Source organism: Python bivittatus, unplaced genomic scaffold (assembly GCF_059951505.1).
Source record: "Python bivittatus isolate LINGU-HERP-01145 unplaced genomic scaffold, Pbiv_v1 ctg000170_np1212, whole genome shotgun sequence".
In the NCBI taxonomy this organism is placed as follows: domain Eukaryota; kingdom Metazoa; phylum Chordata; class Lepidosauria; order Squamata; family Pythonidae; genus Python; species Python bivittatus.
The window spans coordinates 1080001-1099331 of record NW_028277039.1 but is presented as its reverse complement, the minus strand read 5'-3'; the positions used below and the strand labels follow the sequence as shown (position 1 = coordinate 1099331).

The window sequence follows — 19331 nt, the reverse complement described above, 5'->3', positions numbered from 1 at the left end:
CATTGGAAGATGAAGAGCAAGTCTGACTGAAGCACGAGAGTCCATTTTCAGGATTGCCTTGTGGCAATAAGGGCAGCAAAACATCAGTATTTCTCTGTCCTTATTGTATCTGCCGAGAGTTGTCCAACAACCCTATTTAAAGTGACCTCAGTCCCTGCTGGGGAGTGATGGGCTACAAGAACATCTGCAGGACTGCTGTAAGAATAGTGTATCTGGTAGATAAAGTTGCTCAGATTTGCACTCCAACTGAGCAAGTCCAGCTGAAGTGCATGGGACACAGTCTTATGGAGTTATCTGGGATGAGTTTGAATCTGTGACTCCTAAGATGGTAGACTGTCCTCCAAACTGTGAGGTTAGCCACCTGTTTATTAGACTTGGGCCCTCCTAGGTTGTTAAGGCTGCCCAAAAGGTGACCTGTACTTGAGTCCACGCAGTGGGTGTCAGCTTCTTTGAAGAAGGGGAAGGTACCTTTAGACTTAGAGGTGGTGTGTGCCCTCTCCTCAAGAAGCCATCCTTGGACCCAATAATTTTGGGCAATTATGGTCCTGTCTCCAGCCTTCCTTTTTTAGGTTGAGAAAGTGGTCAGACAACAGTTGCAGAGGAACCCAGAGGAAGCAGATTATCTGGACCAGCTTCAGTTGGGTTTTAGGCTGAGATTCAAAATAGAGAGAGCATTGGTCACACTTCCTGGTGGCTTTCAGCAAAGCCAGTATGGGGGTGGTGCATCCATCCTTCTGCTCCTTTATCTCTTAGCAGCTTTTAGTATCCTTTTGGGCTGGCAGTGGGGTTTGGTTCTTTGGTTTTCCTCCTTTCTTGGTGGCCAGTTTCAGTTAGTGCTCACGGGGGAGAGGTAGTGGCCTTGGCCTCTCACCAAACCCTCAGGGCTCAATGCTCTCTCCCCTCCTGTTTAGTATCTATATGAAACCATTGAGTGAAGTCATCCTGCAGTTCAGTGTCCATGAGGATGAATCCCAACTGTACATTTTGACCTCAGACAAGTCAAATGATACTGTCGATTTTCTTTCCCAGTGTCTGGAGACTGTGCAGGTCTGGATGGGAAGGAACAGATTCAGGCTCAGTCCTGCCAAGGCCAAGTAGTTATGGATTTTGGGGGGCCCTGGATGTGGGGAATTTCCATCTTTAGTCTTCGATGGGGTTGTACTTTCCTCATCCAAGATTGGTGCACAATCTGGGGATCATCTTAAAATCCACAGCTCCTGCTCAAAAAGCAGGTGGCAGTTGTGGCCAAGAGGGCCTTTGCACTGCTTCATCTGGTGCACCAATTGCACCTGTTCCTGGATTGGGAGGCCCCACAGACAGTCACACAGGCCCTAGTCACCTCAGTCTGATTACTATAATGCAGTCTACACAGGGCTGCCCTTGAAGACAATTCAGAAGCTGCAGTTGGTCCAGAATGCAGTGGTGCAGGCAGTGTTGGGCATGCCTCGCTATGCCCACGTGGTACCACTGCTACATGACCTGCCCTGAGTGTGAGTAGGTTTCAGGTGCAATTTAAGGTTCTGGTTATCACCTATGAAGCCCTTCATGGCATAGGGCCAGATTATACTGTATGAGGGACTGCCAATCTCCCATGTCTCTGCCTGTCCGGTAAGACCAGGCAGAGTTGGTGTCCTTCAGGTCTCTAATCAAACAATGCCATCCATCAAGACCCAAGAGGAATGCCTTCTCTGTTGCAGTGCCTGCACTCAGGAATGATATCCCCTGAGATCCCTGTAGCTCTAACCAAATCTTTTAAAGTGTTGCTGTTTTCCCAGGCCTTGGGTTAGAGTGTTTGTGTAGCCTTGGATGGCTGGTTGTTGTGCAATTTGTCTGGATGCTTAACTTCTTTTAAATGTTTTCTTATTTTAAATACAAACCACCCAGAGCCATTCTGCTTCTACGACGGACGGAAGGAAGGAAGGAAGGAAGGAAGGAAGGAAGGAAGGAAGGAAGGAAGGAGTGGTCAAAGCACAAGACATTTCACTCCCCCAAAGTCCATTCTGTTAGGCTGCTACCCCACTGATCTGTACACTGTTCAATTAGAAGATCCAAAGTGGGGATTACATAGTAGTATTTAATCTTTCCAGTTTCACAGCAAGGATGCTCTTTAGCCCACTCCCCTTTGGGAAATGCCACACATTTCCTTCCCACTCCTGAAAGTGAGCAGAGGAGCAAGAGACCCACTGGTGGCAGGAAGGGGCATGCATGGCAGTGGGTGCATTGGGTAGTGCCTTCTGTTCATGCTGCCACTTCTTCTGGTGCAGAGCCTCTGCTGCAGGGGGATTTCTGTTTTGCTCCAGCTGTTCTTTGGGGCACAAAGCACCAGCACTGGGGCTCTGCCACTTCAACACCTTGTGGCCCTGCCCAAGTGCAAAATCCTTCACAAGATTTTCTCCTAGCTAGAGTTAGAGGGATGAACCAATTTCAGTTAAAACTGGAGGAAGAGATTGGCCTGGAGAGTCCACATGCAAAGTTGGACATGACTTCTCACTCAAGGGTGAGCCATCATCCTGAGAGGATGAATGCAATCTCCAAGGTTCGGGAGAAATAATCTATCTTTACATTCCCTTACCTTCTTCACTTGTGATGATAATCAATATTTCTGAAATAACATTTTAGCTTTGTTGTCCTGATTTATTTCTGAAAAGTTGTTAATTAGTAACATTAATTACATCCCCCTGGTGTCATTAAAACAGAAACAACATGTAAGAAAGAAATTGGCAAACACAAATTGGTATGGTTATGTAGAAAATCGAACTTTGGGGAGGAAATAATCAAAGGCTTATTTCTAGAAAGATTATGGTTGGGAGATGCAGCCATTAAATGCACTGAGAACTTCCATCTCTATCTTAAGGTGTAACTGCTCTTTAGTTATCCCATATATAATATGCATTAAATAATATTTAACGTACTTAAATTCAGATGGTAAGAACAACTTGCCAAGTCTTAAGAAGTTGAGAACATGTCGAAAAATTTTTCCATCTCCATGAATGAGGAGACTCTGGCCATAAGCAATCCAATATACCTTTTTGCAATTTGACAACAACTCTGGAAACTAGAAGGAAAAAAAGGTAAAAGAGATTTCAAATCTGCTCTTTCCATAAGCTTTCTCTCAAATCGAAACAACTATTCTTCTTGCCAAAAAAACCTGACTATAGCTAACAGATCTGTATTCTCTGAAGAACTAGACAGCTTACTACAGACCATAATGACAGAATAATATCAGATGCAAATGTGCACCACAAATGGCCCAGGTTCCTTGTTCCTGCAAAGCGTGAGCTCTATCCCGGATTTCCAGAGGGAAAACAGTCACAGTAGTTTGCTGCAGTAAAAAAAAAGTCTTTTGCAACGTTAAGAACTAATAAACTTTTACCACGGCATATATATTTTGTAGAAATCAGATGTACTGATTGCCCTGAGCTTCAGGTTGTGAAAAAATATGCTTTTATCAGTTTGGCTGGTCTTTAAAGACTAAAACTGCCAATGCTGCACCAACCCAATGTAGCCCTAAGGGACCCAGAAGTTCCTTGGCTCTCCTGGCCTCAGATAAAATAATTTTAAAATGTCACAATGTCATTCAAAAATGCCAAAATCTTGTTTGGATTAATTTGATGCCTGTGCCATCATGCTAGATTAATGAATAGCTCTTAAAGTCTGAAAAAATCTTAACTGGAGAGTTACTGTTACCTACTGAGACTTGGGAACTGACTCAGGGAGGGCAGTGCCAGGCAGCCACATTAGAATGAGATCCACCAGCAGAAGAGCACACTGGCATAAGAATGGCTGAAATTCAACCTCCAAGCCCTGTTCAGCCACATGCATGAGGCTAGTGGAAAGTGCGGCCCTTCCTGTTTTTAATGGGGGACCAATGAAAGACAGCAATTGTGGCTTGGTTTCCCCTCCCACCAAGCATCCCGTCAGCAGGCAACTAACCAACCAACCACTCTCCTTAAGAGGTGGAAGGGCTGGGCAAGTATGAGTAGGTGCTTGGGCCAGAGCCTACCTTCAAGTTGCTCAATTCACAGGTCAACAGTGTTGAGGAGGGATTGTGAGGAACATGGACTTTCCTTCCCGTTTCATCCTGTAACCCTCCTCCATGCCTGCAACTTGTCAGTCAGGCCAGCAAGATTGAAGGAGGGGAGGAGGATGAATGGGGGGGAGGAGCCAGGAATAAGGAGCACACTCCACCACTATAAGGGAGTAGCAGTGCCAGCAGCAAGTGGCTGTGGTTGGCAGCATCCCAATAGCCTGCAAAGTAGGCAAAATGGCTCAAAGAACTGAAAACGATATTAAGTCCAATCCCATGTCAGCAAAAACAGCAAAAAAACCCTGCACTGGACTCCTTGGCATCACACAGCTGGTAAGCTCCAGCTCTGGAGCGCTAAACCTGTGTTTATAGAGAGCCCCTTATGATCTGTCAAGCACTTTGGAAAGCTCCAGTCAAGCATTTTGCCAGGAGGTGCTTCCACAGAACACTGGTGCCTGGTCTCTCCTGCAGTCCAAGCCCCAAATGGCTACGCAAGGCAACAGAGGTCAATGGAAGTTGGGCAGATGAGCCCACCGTGAGGCCAACCACATTGTTGATGAATTGTGCTACATAGGGCCATGATGCACCATGATAAAAATTGTGTTGGAAGGTGAACGAAATCCCTGGATTTTAAACTGCCTCAGGTCTGGGTTGTGGACGAGACAAAGGCAGTATCCTGGGGACATGTGACATACAAACAGTTCCGTGGCATGTTTGTGCAATGGTTAGTGGGATGTGAGGATGAGCTCTATAAGGCAGTTTCCTATGGTCACCACCATTCAGGGAGAAGGAATGGATGACACTTGAATTCTCACACATTCCAGTCTGCATTTCACCAGTGAGCACAAGATAGTTTTCTTTAATCCCAGAAGTCAATTTTCAAGGGACCCATAGCTCTCCATGCAATCTGCCATTTGCGTTCTGAGCTTAGTTACACAACATGCTTTCTCTAGATCTCGTTACAACAAGCAGCCTAAATATTAGCCACTCTAGAGCAACATAAACATACTTAATAATTATACCTTTAATAACGTTTGCAAATAGGTGGCATACCAGTGGCTTCCTACATATACTTTGACAATATGATGGAGGGAAAAAGCTGTTATTTCTGCTGCCCACTCTGCATCTACAAAACACAATCCAAATTGCAGAAGATGCACTTTTATACTTTTGCAACACAAAGGAATGGATTCATGGAGCAATGAAATATGCCCAGCAGCCTGAACCACACAATTTCCTTATGAATGATTAGATCATGGAAGGAAATCCAAGAAATCACACTACTGGCTCATATCATTTTGCAATCTACAACTATTCTAAGACAATCTTCACAAGTTCCATTACCAAGCCAGGGATCCCCTATCCTATACCTGTGTGCTAGATCATTTTATTTGGGAATTCTCAACTACATTGTGCAGGTCCTCTGTCCCACTAAGCATATGGGGTGAATCTGCACAATACATGTGACTGGACAATTTGTAGTTCAGCATGTCCAATGAAGACAGCCATTTAGTTCAGTGGCACTTACTTCCAAGTAAGTACACATAGGAGGACAGCCTGGTAATATTCCTTAAAAACTCCTAAGCAACTTTTTATTTTATTTTTAATTTTTTTCTCCCACTTTGAGAAAATACCAATTATTCTATCATATACATATACATATACATATACATATACATACATACATATATATATATATATATATATATATATAGTCACTGATTTACAATCATTTGTTTAACAACCATTCAAAGTTATGACAGTGCTGGAAAAAGTGATTTATGACCAGTCCCCACACTTACAACTGTTGCAGCATCCCCGCGGTCACGTGAACAAAATTCGGGTGCTTGGCAACCAGCATGAATTTATGATGGTTGCAGCGTCCCAGGGTCACGTGATCATCATTTGCAACCTTCCCAGGGGACTTCTGACAAAGTCAAAGGGGGAAGCCAGATTCGCTTACCAACCACAGCAAAAAAGGTCGTAAAATTGGGTGTAACTCACTTAATGACTGCATTGCTTAGCAATGGAAGTTCCAATCCCAATCGTGGTCGTAAGTCAAGGACTACCTGCATTCATCCTTAAAAAAGTCAAGTGTCCTTCAAGTTAAGCTTGATTCCTGATGACTTTGTTAGACACATCCATATAATCACTTGGCAACAATATAGAAGGCATTTGCCATAGTCTCCTTCAGGGATGTTTTTTCCTCACCGAGATCTTTAACCTGTTAATGACTCCAGCAACACAGCTTAACACCCATAATAAATCTCAAGGTAAGCACCGACTTACTTTTTTCCAGGGAGTCTGTGGGTGTCTTTTGTTTTAGAAATCTTTTTAAAGCATCCTTCATTGGCTCATAGATGAGGTCCATTTGATCCAAATAGGTGCAAAGTTGAGGAAGTTCAGACATATTTCGTGTAAGTGGGAGTTTGCAAGTTCCTAACCAATTCCTTTGCACAGAAAAAGAGAAAGACTTGCCAGAAATGCAGCTACTTTTTTACCTATCCTATTTTAAGACATCTAATGGATTTTCTTTCTATTGTTTCAGTTATACATGGACTTTCTTCCTATTGTTTTTCTTCTTTATATGCATAAATCAGATTCCCTAACATTTTTACTCTGCTTTAAAAAAACAATGATACAGATCCTTCTTGTTATATGCATATTAGTTTGCTATTGAACCTTGCTTAAGATATACTGTTAGCAGTGTACTTTCACTTCCTGATTACACAGAATATTGAAAAGTTAGATGAACCTTCTTTCTCATAGGGTTAAAACACTGGTTGGGGCTCCATGCAGAAGCTAGGCCTTGGCTGGCAAGTCTACTTAAGTAAAGTACAATAGGATGTAGAAAGCATAATTTAGGACCAAATAAGTAGATGGGTTTAAGGGTACATGGGCCGTGCCAATAAAGGGGACAAGCAAATTAAAAATATGCAAAATGAAACAACAATGACAGGTGGATAAGGATAAAAAGGTTTGTTGAAGACTATTCCTGGGTATCAATTTAACCCCTTTGTTCTGTTTTTTACTTTCTTGAGTAGCAGCCTATACGTAATAATGTAGTACGTATTTATGAGAATTTATGAGAAAACACTGACTTCCTAATGAGGCTATAACCCACTTACCCAAGGGTATGGCACAAACTATCAGGAATACCATCCCTAATGGTCTGCATATTATCTAGTCACCATGTTCTGAAAATGTACAGTCACTAACAATTACTTCAGTTTGGAGAATAGGTCTTTCCAGACCAACAGCATAGCCACAGACTCTAGCATGCCCACATTATAGCAATGTCTTAAGAGCTGATTTAGAAAACTCCACACAAACACATATACCAAGCTTTTACTTACCTAAGATGCACTGATTAAATTTTTATTATTTGGAGACATGGACAAGATAGCCTGGCCAAATTCCAGTAGGACTTCAATTACATCAATCTGATTTTAGACTAGCCCATGCAACAGGTTCATTTTCTAGACATTCCTATAAAACCATCCAGTGGCCTTAAAAGTACCCCTGAATAGTACACATACTTACTAGAGGGCACCACCAAATGCACTCTGTACAGCTTAGTCCCATGATATAACTCCATCTATTCAGCTCCATCTGACAAGAGGCACACAACTGAGATTTCAATCGGGCATTCCTAAAAGTACAATACGCACTCAAAGAAGTTAAAAACACTCCACATGGTCCACACTGGTCCTGGGAGCAGCCTACTAGAAAACAGATCCCGAAGGGAAAACAACAGACTGCTGCTCACTGTTCCTAGCTCTCAGCTAAAAGCAGTTTGTCCTGCTGCTATAGCCCATCCTGGCCAGTCATGCTTCCCTTCTGTGGACCTTGGATAGTAGAGCTATATTTGCTTCCAATCACCCTAGAACAGCTACCAACCAGCAACCACAGTTCACATCACAGCAAGATATACTCAGGAACCAAACTCTGCAGCACATGGTCTGGCCACTCCTGCTCCCTACAAAACTACAACAGAATCTAATCATGATGCTCACATCGGGGATAAAAGATGGCTCCTCTTCCAATGATACATGCCATCCTCTGTCAGAGGTGCATATTGTATTAGATAATTTACCCAGCTTCTTGAAACAATTGGGCTTGGCTGCTAGTCCTGATATTCCTGGCTACAGACCTACCTTACTGCTCACTGTCCCATCCTTGCTTCATTCACCTTCTTGATTCAGCAAATATTGGGCCAATTGCTGAGGCCAGAAAAAGGAAAGAAAATGCAAATGGCCATAAACACTAAACTGACTGGATGACACAAGTTGTAATAAATGTGAGCAGGGTAGTGTAATTTAAATTGAGAATTTTTTCACTATAAAATAGGAATTACTCTGGTGCCATCCCATCGAGCTGCTGTGGCTAGCTATCTGGAAAGCACTTCCTTCACATTGTTATGCCATAATGGAAGATTGGGTTTGTATACACATCTCAAATGTCTTCCTCACAAACTACTGCCTAGAAACAAGTACAATCAAACTTTCCAAGGGACGTACATGACATGTTGAAAGAGAACTCCATTCCCTGATATATAGAGCTTGTTCCCATCTAGGGTACTCTCCATGTGGAGCTGCCCCAGAGCTGAGTCAGGGTATTTGACTAAGAGTCCAAGCACCATAGGGTACAAAGGAAGAAGTGCTGACGCATCCTGAACACTCTGCTGCTGTGCCGTCGTGCTCCTGTGACAGCTTTGAGAATTAGAGGCCTCACTTGAACATATGCCTAAAGAAAAATGCCCAAACAAGACATTAACATTAAAAAAGCTGAACATGCTTTATGCTTCTCTGTATTATCATCTAGCTCAAATAAAGATCCGAGCTGTGTTCCATTTTAAAACCAAAGCATAACAACTGAATATTAGTAATGCTAGTAAATACATTTTTAAAAAGGCTCTTACTCTTCCTTCAGTACAGGAACATTATTAGGATTCTTTGCCCAGTGGTTTTGAAATAGATATTATATTTTTGGCTGTCAAGTCCAAGCAGGAGGCTCAAGAGAGGAAGCACAGATCTATAAATCTGCAAGGATCTCCATACTGTATGCTCCTATTCCGGCAGTGTTTTTCAACAAAATGAAAACCCCCTGCACATTTTTATTAAGCTCAAAACAAATTCAGAGATGTCACTAGTACATTCTAGCACACTGAAATAAAATTTGAACTGTTTTTTTATGTGCTTTACCACAGCAAACTACAGGAACTCAAAATAAGCCCTTGATCCTCCACTTTTTTGCCCAAAAGGCTGATCTGTTAGGGTCAGCTAAGTGCTCCCTCCTTTCAGTTTACAGAAAAATTAGCCAAAAGGATCGTTTGACTAAAAAAAAAATACAGACAGGCTGCAAAAAATATGCTAGCTACAAATAGCATAACTATTTTTATTTCTCTTTTTTGGTATGGGAATATAAATATTTGCTTAAGTAATCATCTCATTGTCCAATTTTCTATAAATTTGGTACTAAACAATATTCAGTATGCCCTACCACATCTGAAATATGCTGGAGCAGGGGCTTGTTTTGAATTCCTATTATTGCCTATGGTGGAACTTCCAAAACAAAATGGCCCATTTTGTCCTGACCTTGGGGCAAAAGTTCAGAGTGTTTTGAGTGCAGAACACTAGAAATGAGTACATTTCAAGCTCAGAATGTTTTGCACATCCTGCATTCTGAGCCTCCAAGCAGGCTTGCATATGCTCAAAGTTTCCAAATTAATTATTATAATCAGAAGGACAGACTCAAGTCATGGGCAGGGAATAGGAGGGATCAACACAGAGGAGAACTGAGTGTACGGGCCATCTGGTTCTATTTGGTGACAGTCATAAAATACATATTTAAATTGGGCAGGAATTGAGTAAGTAGGCTGAAGAATGGAAACAGAGGTACCAGTATTGTGGAGACCCAGTAGAGGTATTCAAAAGAATGTCTCTAGTTTGACATGGTATTCTAAACATTATAACTCAGTCATTTCTGTGGTTCCCTGGAAGAAGAGGTAAATCAGTCTGAAGTGTAGAAAAAGTTATTATTTATCTGCTTCATTTGGCCATTTAACAACAGCAACAAAAAAAAAAAGAATAACTGCATACAAATGTACACACAATATACTTCGATTTTAGTAACAAATAATTCTGATTATTTATTACAGCTTAGATTCCAAGTAATTCCCTACAATTTCCTAATGAGTGTGACTAAGCTATCATTACTCTTTGTAATTAAAGAAAGCCCAAGTGATCCCTTTTACACAGAAATTAATTAACAAAGAACTTAAAATGTCATAAAAACTACACCTGGGTTACTCCTGAAGATCTTCACTGCTTCTATGACCTTGGGGATCCCCAATGATTCAGCTTCAGCTTCCAAAGTATCCAAGCTGGAGAAGTTATCAGGCAAAAGAATCTTCTCTGAGCGAAGAAAATTGGCTAGTTGTTTAAAAAAAATACACACCAGAAAGTAAATAACCTGAGAATGTAGCATGGTGTTTTGGCTTCTGCCATTGAGTTTCATGTTATATATGTGTATTTCAAGTGACTTCGGGGAAAGCAAAAATGGGGATTCCTAGAGACATATGGACAAGGGGTGGACATGGAAACAATGGAGAGAAAACTGATGGGAAGAAACAGAATTTGAAACATAGCCTAGGCTAATAATTGTAACAATCATTCTAGGATAAATACACACAATCCTAGACTTGGTAAACCAGCAAATCTTAATCGAGAGGAGACAAAGAGAGATCCAACAACCACTGTTTTTGTACAAGCAACAGTTCCTTTTAAGGAACTGAGAAATGGCAGCTCTAGGTGCTCTCAGTCAAAAGATGCTAGAGAGCTACTGCGTCCTTTCTTGCATTATTTGTTTTCTCTTAGAAAGAAAGTAATGAAAGAAGAGGCAGGGAAAGTTACAAGTGGAAGACAATTCTGAACCACCTATAAAATTCCACAAACAAGGGTGGATAGTTGCATGAAAAAAAGCCTCCTCTGGAAGCACCCTCAGTCATTAGGGTTTAAGAAATGGGGTTATTAGGAATTAGAATCAGAAATTAGGATTTGTTTCATTTTGTTATATATAATATAAATCAAACAATATTTTGGCACTATGGAAACGGGAATTGTAACCTCTTTTCATGAAGTTCTCCTCTATTAAATGTTAATACAATTATATAACGATATTCTATATTTTGGAAAATATAGATTTTTTCCCATTTCCTCATTATACTTCACAGTTCAGTAAACAGACCAATGGTACCGAACAAAGCTTCACATTTGGCAGGACCCATCACAGAACTTCCCAGAAGCCAATTCCCGTTCCTACTCTGGCCACCACTTAGAAGAAAAGCTTTAGAATATATCACATTCAGTATTCTGTCATAAAATACAACCACTTGATATATAGTTTTAATTTAAAAAATGGACATTAGAAGTTTCTCAGATTTTTGGGGGTTCGAGGACCTTCTGCCCACTACCTGAAGATTCATCCAGAAATATATTTCATTTGTGTATCTTTTGTCTTAACTATTTAATTCTACAGTCCCTTCCTCTGCACAAATTGACAAAGTTCTGCTTTTCATTTTCTCTGGTTTTAAATCTATAGTACGCATCTGAAAATGCTGTTTGTTTTTTAATTGCCCAGCAGCTCCTTTGTTATACTCATGCTTTACGTTCTCGGCACTACCAAGTACTTGGCCTCCAAAGTCTCAACACTCTGCTACAGGGTTATCCTTCGGACTGATCCATAAAAATCGGACCTGTTCAGCCCACGGCCAGAACTGAAGCTCACTAACCCCATTTTTTCAATGCCACCCACGTTTCTGAGGCTGCCCTGCAGGACTCTGCAGACATACAGGAAAGAAAGACCAGGTTTCTTTCTTGCTGCCTTCTGCTTCCTCAGGGAAAGATTTACCAATGAAGCGGAATTCACTGCTTTCGCATTCTATGAGCACAGTGTTGTCCGACAGCCAGAGCAAGTTGTCATCGTTGACCAGAGGGGGGTATTTTTCCACCAGGTCTAACGGCAGAAAGCAGTAATGCACTTCCTCCTCTGTGTCCAATAAGGGGGTGTCCATTAGCCCGAGAGGAGCCTTCTCGTGTAGCCCTAATGGAAAGAGAAAGAGCACGTCGGTAGGCTGCCAGGGCGGGTGCTGAAGTCGACCAACCAGCGCGGAGGAAGCGCGCGACCCTGCGGGCCCCCGGCCGGCCGGGCCAGACGAGCCCCGCTCACCGGTGAAGGCCGGGCTCTTGAGCGGGCACTCGGCGCAGGGCTTGCTGATGCACTTGCGCGTCCGCCAGTAGTTGAGGGAGGCGCGCTCGGCGATGGGGATGTCGGCGGGCCGCACGCGCAGGTTGTGCTTGCCCTCCTTCAGGTTGTCCAGGCTCTGCCGAGAGAGGCGCGCGGGTCGGGTCAGGCCGGGTCAGGCCAGGCCAGGCCAGGCCCGGCCCGGAGAGAGGGGCGGGGGGGGCGCGGGTACCTGCAGCAGCGGCGCCAGGCGCAGCAGCCCGGCCTGCTCGTACAGCAGGGGCAGCTCGTTGCCGCTGCCGCCCGAGAGCCGCGCCGTGTGCAGGAAGTAGTGGACGTGCCGGAAGGTGTAGCCGTCGCGGTCCAGGAACAACCGCCCCGCCGCCGCCACCTGCCCCAGCAGCGACTCGGGGAACTGCGCCAGCTTGCTCCGCGGCACCGCGAAGGCCCAGCCGCCCACATTCAGCTGCACCGGCGGCTCCTGCGGCTCCTCCGGCTCCGCGTCCTCCGACAAGGCCGCCGCTGCCGCCACCACCGTCGCCGGGTCCTGCGAGCAGGGAGAGCCAGGCGTCAGCCCGCGCCGCCCCCCGCACCACCCGCCGCGCCGCGCTGCCGCCTCCGCCTCACCATGTTGCGCTGCCGCCGCGCCTCCGCGAGGCGGACGGAGAGCGGCTCAACCGCCGCCACGGTTGCCCGGCAACGGCGTGCGCGCGCGCGCGAGGAGCCGCGCCCTCGCTCCGACCCCTTCTCGGCCCCCCACGGGCTTAGCCAGAGGCAGCTGATCCCAGAGGCTTCCCCCAGCGGCGAGATGGGATGGCCGGCCGGCTTCTGCTCCCGGGGGCCTGTCGCCTCAGGGGCCCCCAGGCCGCGCCCCTCGCGCTCGACCTTGCCTAGGCCATGGGATGGGAGGCCGGCGCAGACCCCACCCTCAGGCCTGCCTGCCTACCCAGCGAGGTGGTGGAGAACAGCTGCTCCTGCTGTGAAAGAGGACTGCTCTGCATCCAGAGCCCTCCAGAAAGACCCATCTTGGACCCCACAATGACCACTTGGGCGAATCACGTCCCCTAATACAGCTGCAAGGCTAGCGGGACCACCGTCCTGCAAAACCAGATGCTGCGTCATCTGAGCAGAGAAAGTACCACGTGCTCCTAGTCCAGACCAGGGGCCAGGATGCCAGAGTTCACTAAGAAATTACCTCTGTACAGACAAGTAACACCCTTTTAGAAGTATTGTTTCAAGTATTCCTATAAATGATTGGGGCTGTGGCAGAAAGTAACACAACTACCCTATCCAGCATTTCCAGCTAACATCTCCAGAGAAGGTCCCTTGTGGTACCAGTGCTCCAAATCTATTATGCCAGAGGTAAGACTTTAGAAAGAAGGCAAACTTGTGCAGCATGCAGGGGAGGCATATCTAACAGAGGTCAAGCATACCAGAGAAGGAAAGAAGGTAGTATTTCATAACAGCATTCTGGTGAAATTGAGTCTTCTCCTTGAGAAAGATGGCAGCTGCCTGAACCAAGCCAAATTGAACCCAGCAGAGGATAACTCAATCAAGGTCTTGCCCAGTACCAACAGCAACATTTGCAAAGTAGAAACTAGCATGGTAAGAAAAGACTGCACAAAGACTTTCACCAAGCCAGTCGTGGAGGTGGTGCTGTTGCCTTTAAAACTCAGGTACCCCGAATGGCATGGAGCTGAAGACCTATTTGCTGAATTTGGGAGAGAAAACAATTTTACCTTTGCAAAGGTGGGTTCTTAGCCCACCTGAAAATACAAACCACCCAGTAATTCAGGCAAAGCAAAAAGCATTTATTGGGGGAGGTCAAGTCTTTTTTATAGGGTATAGAAACAAACAATACATACATTTGGTGCATGTGATACGTCATAAAGCGAGTAATCAAACAATAAAAGACATTGATTATACATGAGAATTGAACAATAGAAAACATTGATTCCAGATGACATTCCACAAGTGGCAAATTTATGGGTTATGTCACTCTGGGTTTGCATCTTTAAAACTGGCAAGTGTATTTAAGGACTTTTCAGAATACACTCTGTATTGTTTAGTTGATGAAAAGGCAAGTTCTGGTATGTAAAAGAAAGAAATGGTTTTGGCCTGAACTTCAAAAGGAGGCATGGATGCAGTGCAAAAATGCTAATATCACCTTTATTAAAAAGCTAATAATGAAGCCTAAAATTCCAGGTAACAGTGCTTCTCAAAGCCAACAAGCTAAATCTTGATGAAATGTCTTTGCCTTGGTAAGTATTGCGCTAATTTCCATACCAGAAATTGTATCATGGCATGCATAATCAAATGTTCATATTTAATATATGGTGTTGGTGGCATATAAATGTGGAATTCTTCAAATTCCAAATGGGGAGTCTTCTGCCTCAATTATCTCATGTTCTTCTGTATATCACTCCATTTCTTCTAATCTATCTTCCCATGCCTATCACTGATTGCCAGATTGGCATTAAGGCTGTCACAGCCACTTGAATCCTAAAATTCTCTGATGCTTAGACAAGCCTGGGTGCAACTTGATCCAAAGAGATCCCCAGAATTCCCTTCAAGAACTCTTCTGTCCTCTTCCATAAAAAAAAGAAAGCAGCTGAACATCATAACTATTTTTACTTTACTGTTCTGTACTATTTCTTACCATGTCATATCTAGGATGAACATCTGTTTTGAATTGAAAAGACCTTCATTTCCATTGTTACTGTAGAGAGAGAACCACCCCTTTAGTTTGTCCCTACTGGGAAACAGGCAACTTTGTTGGATTTAAAAACCGTACAGTGGTATGAGTTAAGCTGTCCATTAAGCGGTATGCAAATATGTGCTTCCCATGAGAACAGAACTCCTATCCTGGGTCCTTTAATTCCTAGATTCTCTCTTGGCAAGTAGAACTGTAGTTTAAAAAAAATGCTCCTCCACGTTTCCTTTCTAGATTTTTTTTTTTAAATCAGAAGGATAGTGGGAAAAAATAAAGCTGTCTATGCCTTGTGGGAGACAACGTCTTCTTCATAACATTTTCCGCTAAGTTAAAATATGTCTGTTTCTAGGGTAAGATATTTCTATCCTCCAATATGATGGTAACCGTATCCTCCAGGCTTGTTCCTCCTCCCGTTTAATGCTAGTTTATAATTTTCTCCCATAAGGAATTTTGGAGACTACAACATATCAATGGGCCATTTCTTTCTCTTGTAATGTCTGGAGCCTGACCTTGAGAAATCTTATGTCTGTTTGGAGGCATAACTCTCTTGTGCACACCAAATTGTTTTAGATTAGATTGCTTTTCTTTCTCTCTCTCTCCTCCTTTGGTAGATCAAGTTGTGAACTTTTCATTTGGTCCAAATGCAATTTCACTCCATGTTCCAATGACTTTGAAACTTAAAAATTACAAATCAGTCAATCCCAGATGATATCTGGATACTGCCTTAACAAGAAATCTTTCTTTTGTGGAATAAATTAAGAAGTGTGGGTGTGGGTGTATATATATAAAATGGGTTCTACCAATAGGCCTTCTACCTTTGGATCTATAATTGCCATCATGTCAGGAAAAAAAAGATTTAGAGATTTCAGTCTTGTACAATTGGAATAGATGGGTAAAGGCTCAAGACCTACAGATGAGTTATGTAAAGTATAGAACATTATTTTTTAACTTGGCTCTTGTGTCATGGCCCAAGCTCAGGACTCAGATTCTGAATCTGATGCTGAAGAAGCTGCTCCAGCTGAGCCTGTGGAACATCAGCCTCAGGAGAGACCAAGCCAGGAATCACCTGAGGCTGATCAAACACAGGCACCACCTGAGCAGCTGGAGCAGTCAGATGAGGATGACTAAGGCCTCCCAGCCCTGGCACCCAACTAGTAGAGAAGAGAGCAGAGCAGCGAAGGTCTATGAGGCTCCTCGCCAAGCAAGGGAGTAAATCTCCTGATTAGTGACAGCTGGCTGCAGCCATATTTAAGAAGCAGCTCTGAGCCCTGCTCTCTTTGCTAGAAACGATGTCTGACCTCTGGCTGTTATGTAATGTTCCTGCAAATCCTGTTTGTGTTTGAATTCTTGAACCCCTGATCTCTGGACTGGCTGACAACCCTGACCTGGTTGTTGGAATCCTGGATTTGGACTACTCTTCTGCATGCTCCTATTTAGAAAGCAAACTCTTCAGGCAAGCCTCAGTTTTGTTTATGTACCTTTGTTCACCATTATCTCTTCAGCCTTGGAGTAAAATTGCTAAACTCCATAAGCAATTGTGTGTAAGTGTGCATGGTTGAAACCTGAAGCAGGACATCTTGAGCCTTTTGCTTCTTTTATTAGATAGTCTCAAGATATTAAGGGTATTGTGGCAGTAGTTATTGAATATAAACTATTTCTATCTATTTCTATCATGGCTATTTGGATAATTATTCTGTGTCATTCCTAAAGGTTACTGAGGCTCTGAAGCAATAAGATTTATCTTCTGGTTATACTATTAACAGGAAAAAGTATAATTTGCTTCTTTTGGGATCTAAACTACTTATAGATTATTGTAAGAAATGGGGGTTTACAATCTGTATGAACACCATAAAATACCAGGGTTTATAATTTTTTCAAAATATATTGCAATATGTTGAATTAAAAATGTCTAAAAACATAGATATGGTTCCAGTACGTCCTTTTCTTTCTGATATGGAAAAGATAATTGGTTTCCAGGATAAATTTGCAATCAGCCGTTATTCCAAGTACTATTAATAAGCCAAGTCCTGTACCTGTGCATTTGATTTCACTGATTTCAAAAAGCTAAAGATGGTTAGACCAGGTTAGTACTTGATTGAGAGACCAACAGGAAATACCAGGCTTATGAAAAGTCAGAAATTTTGGAAGAAAACAGAGTTGAACCTTCCCATCATTCCTGCTGCTACTACTCAAACTGCCTCTAATGTTAAAATGCTTTAAAATAGCTTTCAGTCATAAGATGCATATGTGTGAGTGCTCAGCTACATAATTAGTGAGCTGTATATAGTGGGAAAGTATATTAGGAGCAAGAAGTTCCCCCATACCCACTTGCTAATGCAGAATCTATTTGGTCATCAGGCAAAGTGAGTTTATTGCCTTTGCCCTTAGCCACGCCATCTACTATACCCTACATTGCAATGTAGAGTGAATTGCTGTGAAAGCTGGTGAAATCTTGACCAATTCTGGATAGGTCCAATCCTTTCTTTGAACTTTGAAGATACTGCAAGAACCTTCCAGTAACAACTGGACAACTGCTAGTCTTCTCCTACTTGGCTTCACTTGCCATCAAGTGGGCTCTGAATAATTGGCAATGAGAGGGGGATTGTGACTTCACTCTAAACTCAAAGGCTTTCCTTGTTGCTATGGAAAGGGAGCAGTGTGATCATGGATCTTCATCTAGCTGAGTCTTCCTTCACCTGGTGTTCTTTTTGAATAGGAAGATTTCAAAGCCACTGTGCATCATTGAAAGAAGTGACAGATGCCTAGATTTTAGAGTCAGGCAGGTTCTACTGTGGATCTCTTAGCCCGTGTGAGTTCAACAGAAGCTCATCTTTATGTTTCTAATCTGCAGTGTATTTTATAAAAGAACAACCATCTGTCGTGGATTACATTTGGAGGTATGTTGACAGGGTTGAGGGGACAAAAGTATAGTCCACTGTTACTTTTGTGTAATAAACATAAAAAATAAAATTGCACTTGTGGACAGCCTGTACTCTGCATGTTGCATCACAGTAAAATTCTACTTATGTATTTTCTAAAAATTATGAAATAGATTTTAAAAATGGGGAATCAATGGTGATAAGAAATTCTTTGCTAGAGGTCTCCATAGAATTGTATAATTGTGGAGTTGGAAGGGACCCCAAGGATCATCTAATTCAATTCTCTGTAATGTGTATACAAACCAATTAAACCATCCTTAAAAGGTGGCCGTCCAATCTCTTCCTTAAATCCTACTAAGATGGGAACTTGCAACCTCTCGAGGTAGACTGTTCCACTGTTGTACAGATCTTCCAGTGAGGAAGTTTTTCATTGTATTCCAACAAAATCCATGTAGCTGCAAGTTATACCCATTATTTCTGGTCCTAGTTTTTGTGGCAGTGGAAAATATTTCTTTGCCATCTTCCATATTGTGCCCTTCTATGTATCTCAACACCGATAACGCGGTGTTGTCCCTTCACTTGTCTGTCTTCCAAACTTGAAATTCCTTCAGTCTATCCTCATGGGGCTTGCCTTCAAGTCCCTGCATCATTTCTGTCTCCTTCCTTTCAAACCTGCCAATATCCTTCTGGAAGGCGATTTCTAGCATTATACACAGTACTCAGGAGTGGTCTCGCCAGTGCAGAGTACAGGAGAGAATAAGGGCTTCATGCGTCTTTGATAAAGCACCTCTTCCAATGTAGCCGCAAACTGGGTTAGCCCTGCTAGCCGTCGCCTTACACTGCTACCTCGTGTTCAGCTTGTCACTGACCACATCTAGGAGATTGCACTAGATGACGTCTAATTCCGACTCGGAGTATGTTACTCTTATTAAAAATGCCATGCTTTATTTCTAGGTCAGTTTGACCTTTCGAGTATTCTCCTTTGCCCTAAATTGTGATATTGCCAATATCTTTCATAAGCAGTTTCCAAAGATCTGGGCGGTTTCCTTTCTGCTCAGATGGAAAGAGCTTGTTTTCAGCTAGATGCTGTTGGACTGCATCAGCCACAACACCAGATAGCAACGTGAAAGTTGTTGGTAGTCAGGTAATTGGCCTGTACTTGCCTGGTGCTGCCCCTTTTGTTGGCTCTTTCATTATCAGGTAGGTTTTGCCAGATGTTATCCAATCTTCAATTTCACGTCCTTGCAGTATGTTGTTAAACTGCTTGGTGATGAGTGGGTGCAAACCAGTCAGATGTTTCAACCAAAAACCATGCAGTTCATCTTCACCTGGTGCTGACCAGTTCTTGATTTTCCTTGCCCTTTTCTCTGCCATTTCTGCTGTTATAAGTTCTTTCGTTTCAGCTTCCTTTTTACTTTTTTCTACTTCCTTTATCCACGCTGCATTCTTGTTGTATTTCTTGGGCTGT

General features: G+C 43.0%; 1 protein-coding gene across 1 annotated transcript in view; it reads right to left on the bottom strand.

Moving 5' to 3' along the window:
- The window catches only part of KCTD19 (potassium channel tetramerization domain containing 19), a 34017-nt gene extending 21009 nt beyond the window's left edge, over window positions 1–13008 (bottom strand). Inside the window, exons 1-9 of the mRNA XM_088135445.1 lie at window positions 12899–13008; window positions 12504–12818; window positions 12257–12410; window positions 11939–12130; window positions 10330–10461; window positions 8548–8773; window positions 6317–6477; window positions 5050–5153; window positions 2913–3055 (exon numbers count right to left, since the gene is read on the bottom strand). Coding sequence (XP_087991571.1) covers window positions 2913–3055; window positions 5050–5153; window positions 6317–6477; window positions 8548–8773; window positions 10330–10461; window positions 11939–12130; window positions 12257–12410; window positions 12504–12818; window positions 12899–12901 — 1430 coding nt within the window. The 5' untranslated portion in view covers window positions 12902–13008. The remainder of the gene's footprint in view (window positions 1–2912; window positions 3056–5049; window positions 5154–6316; window positions 6478–8547; window positions 8774–10329; window positions 10462–11938; window positions 12131–12256; window positions 12411–12503; window positions 12819–12898) is intronic.
- Window positions 13009–19331: the final 6323 nt, after the last annotated feature.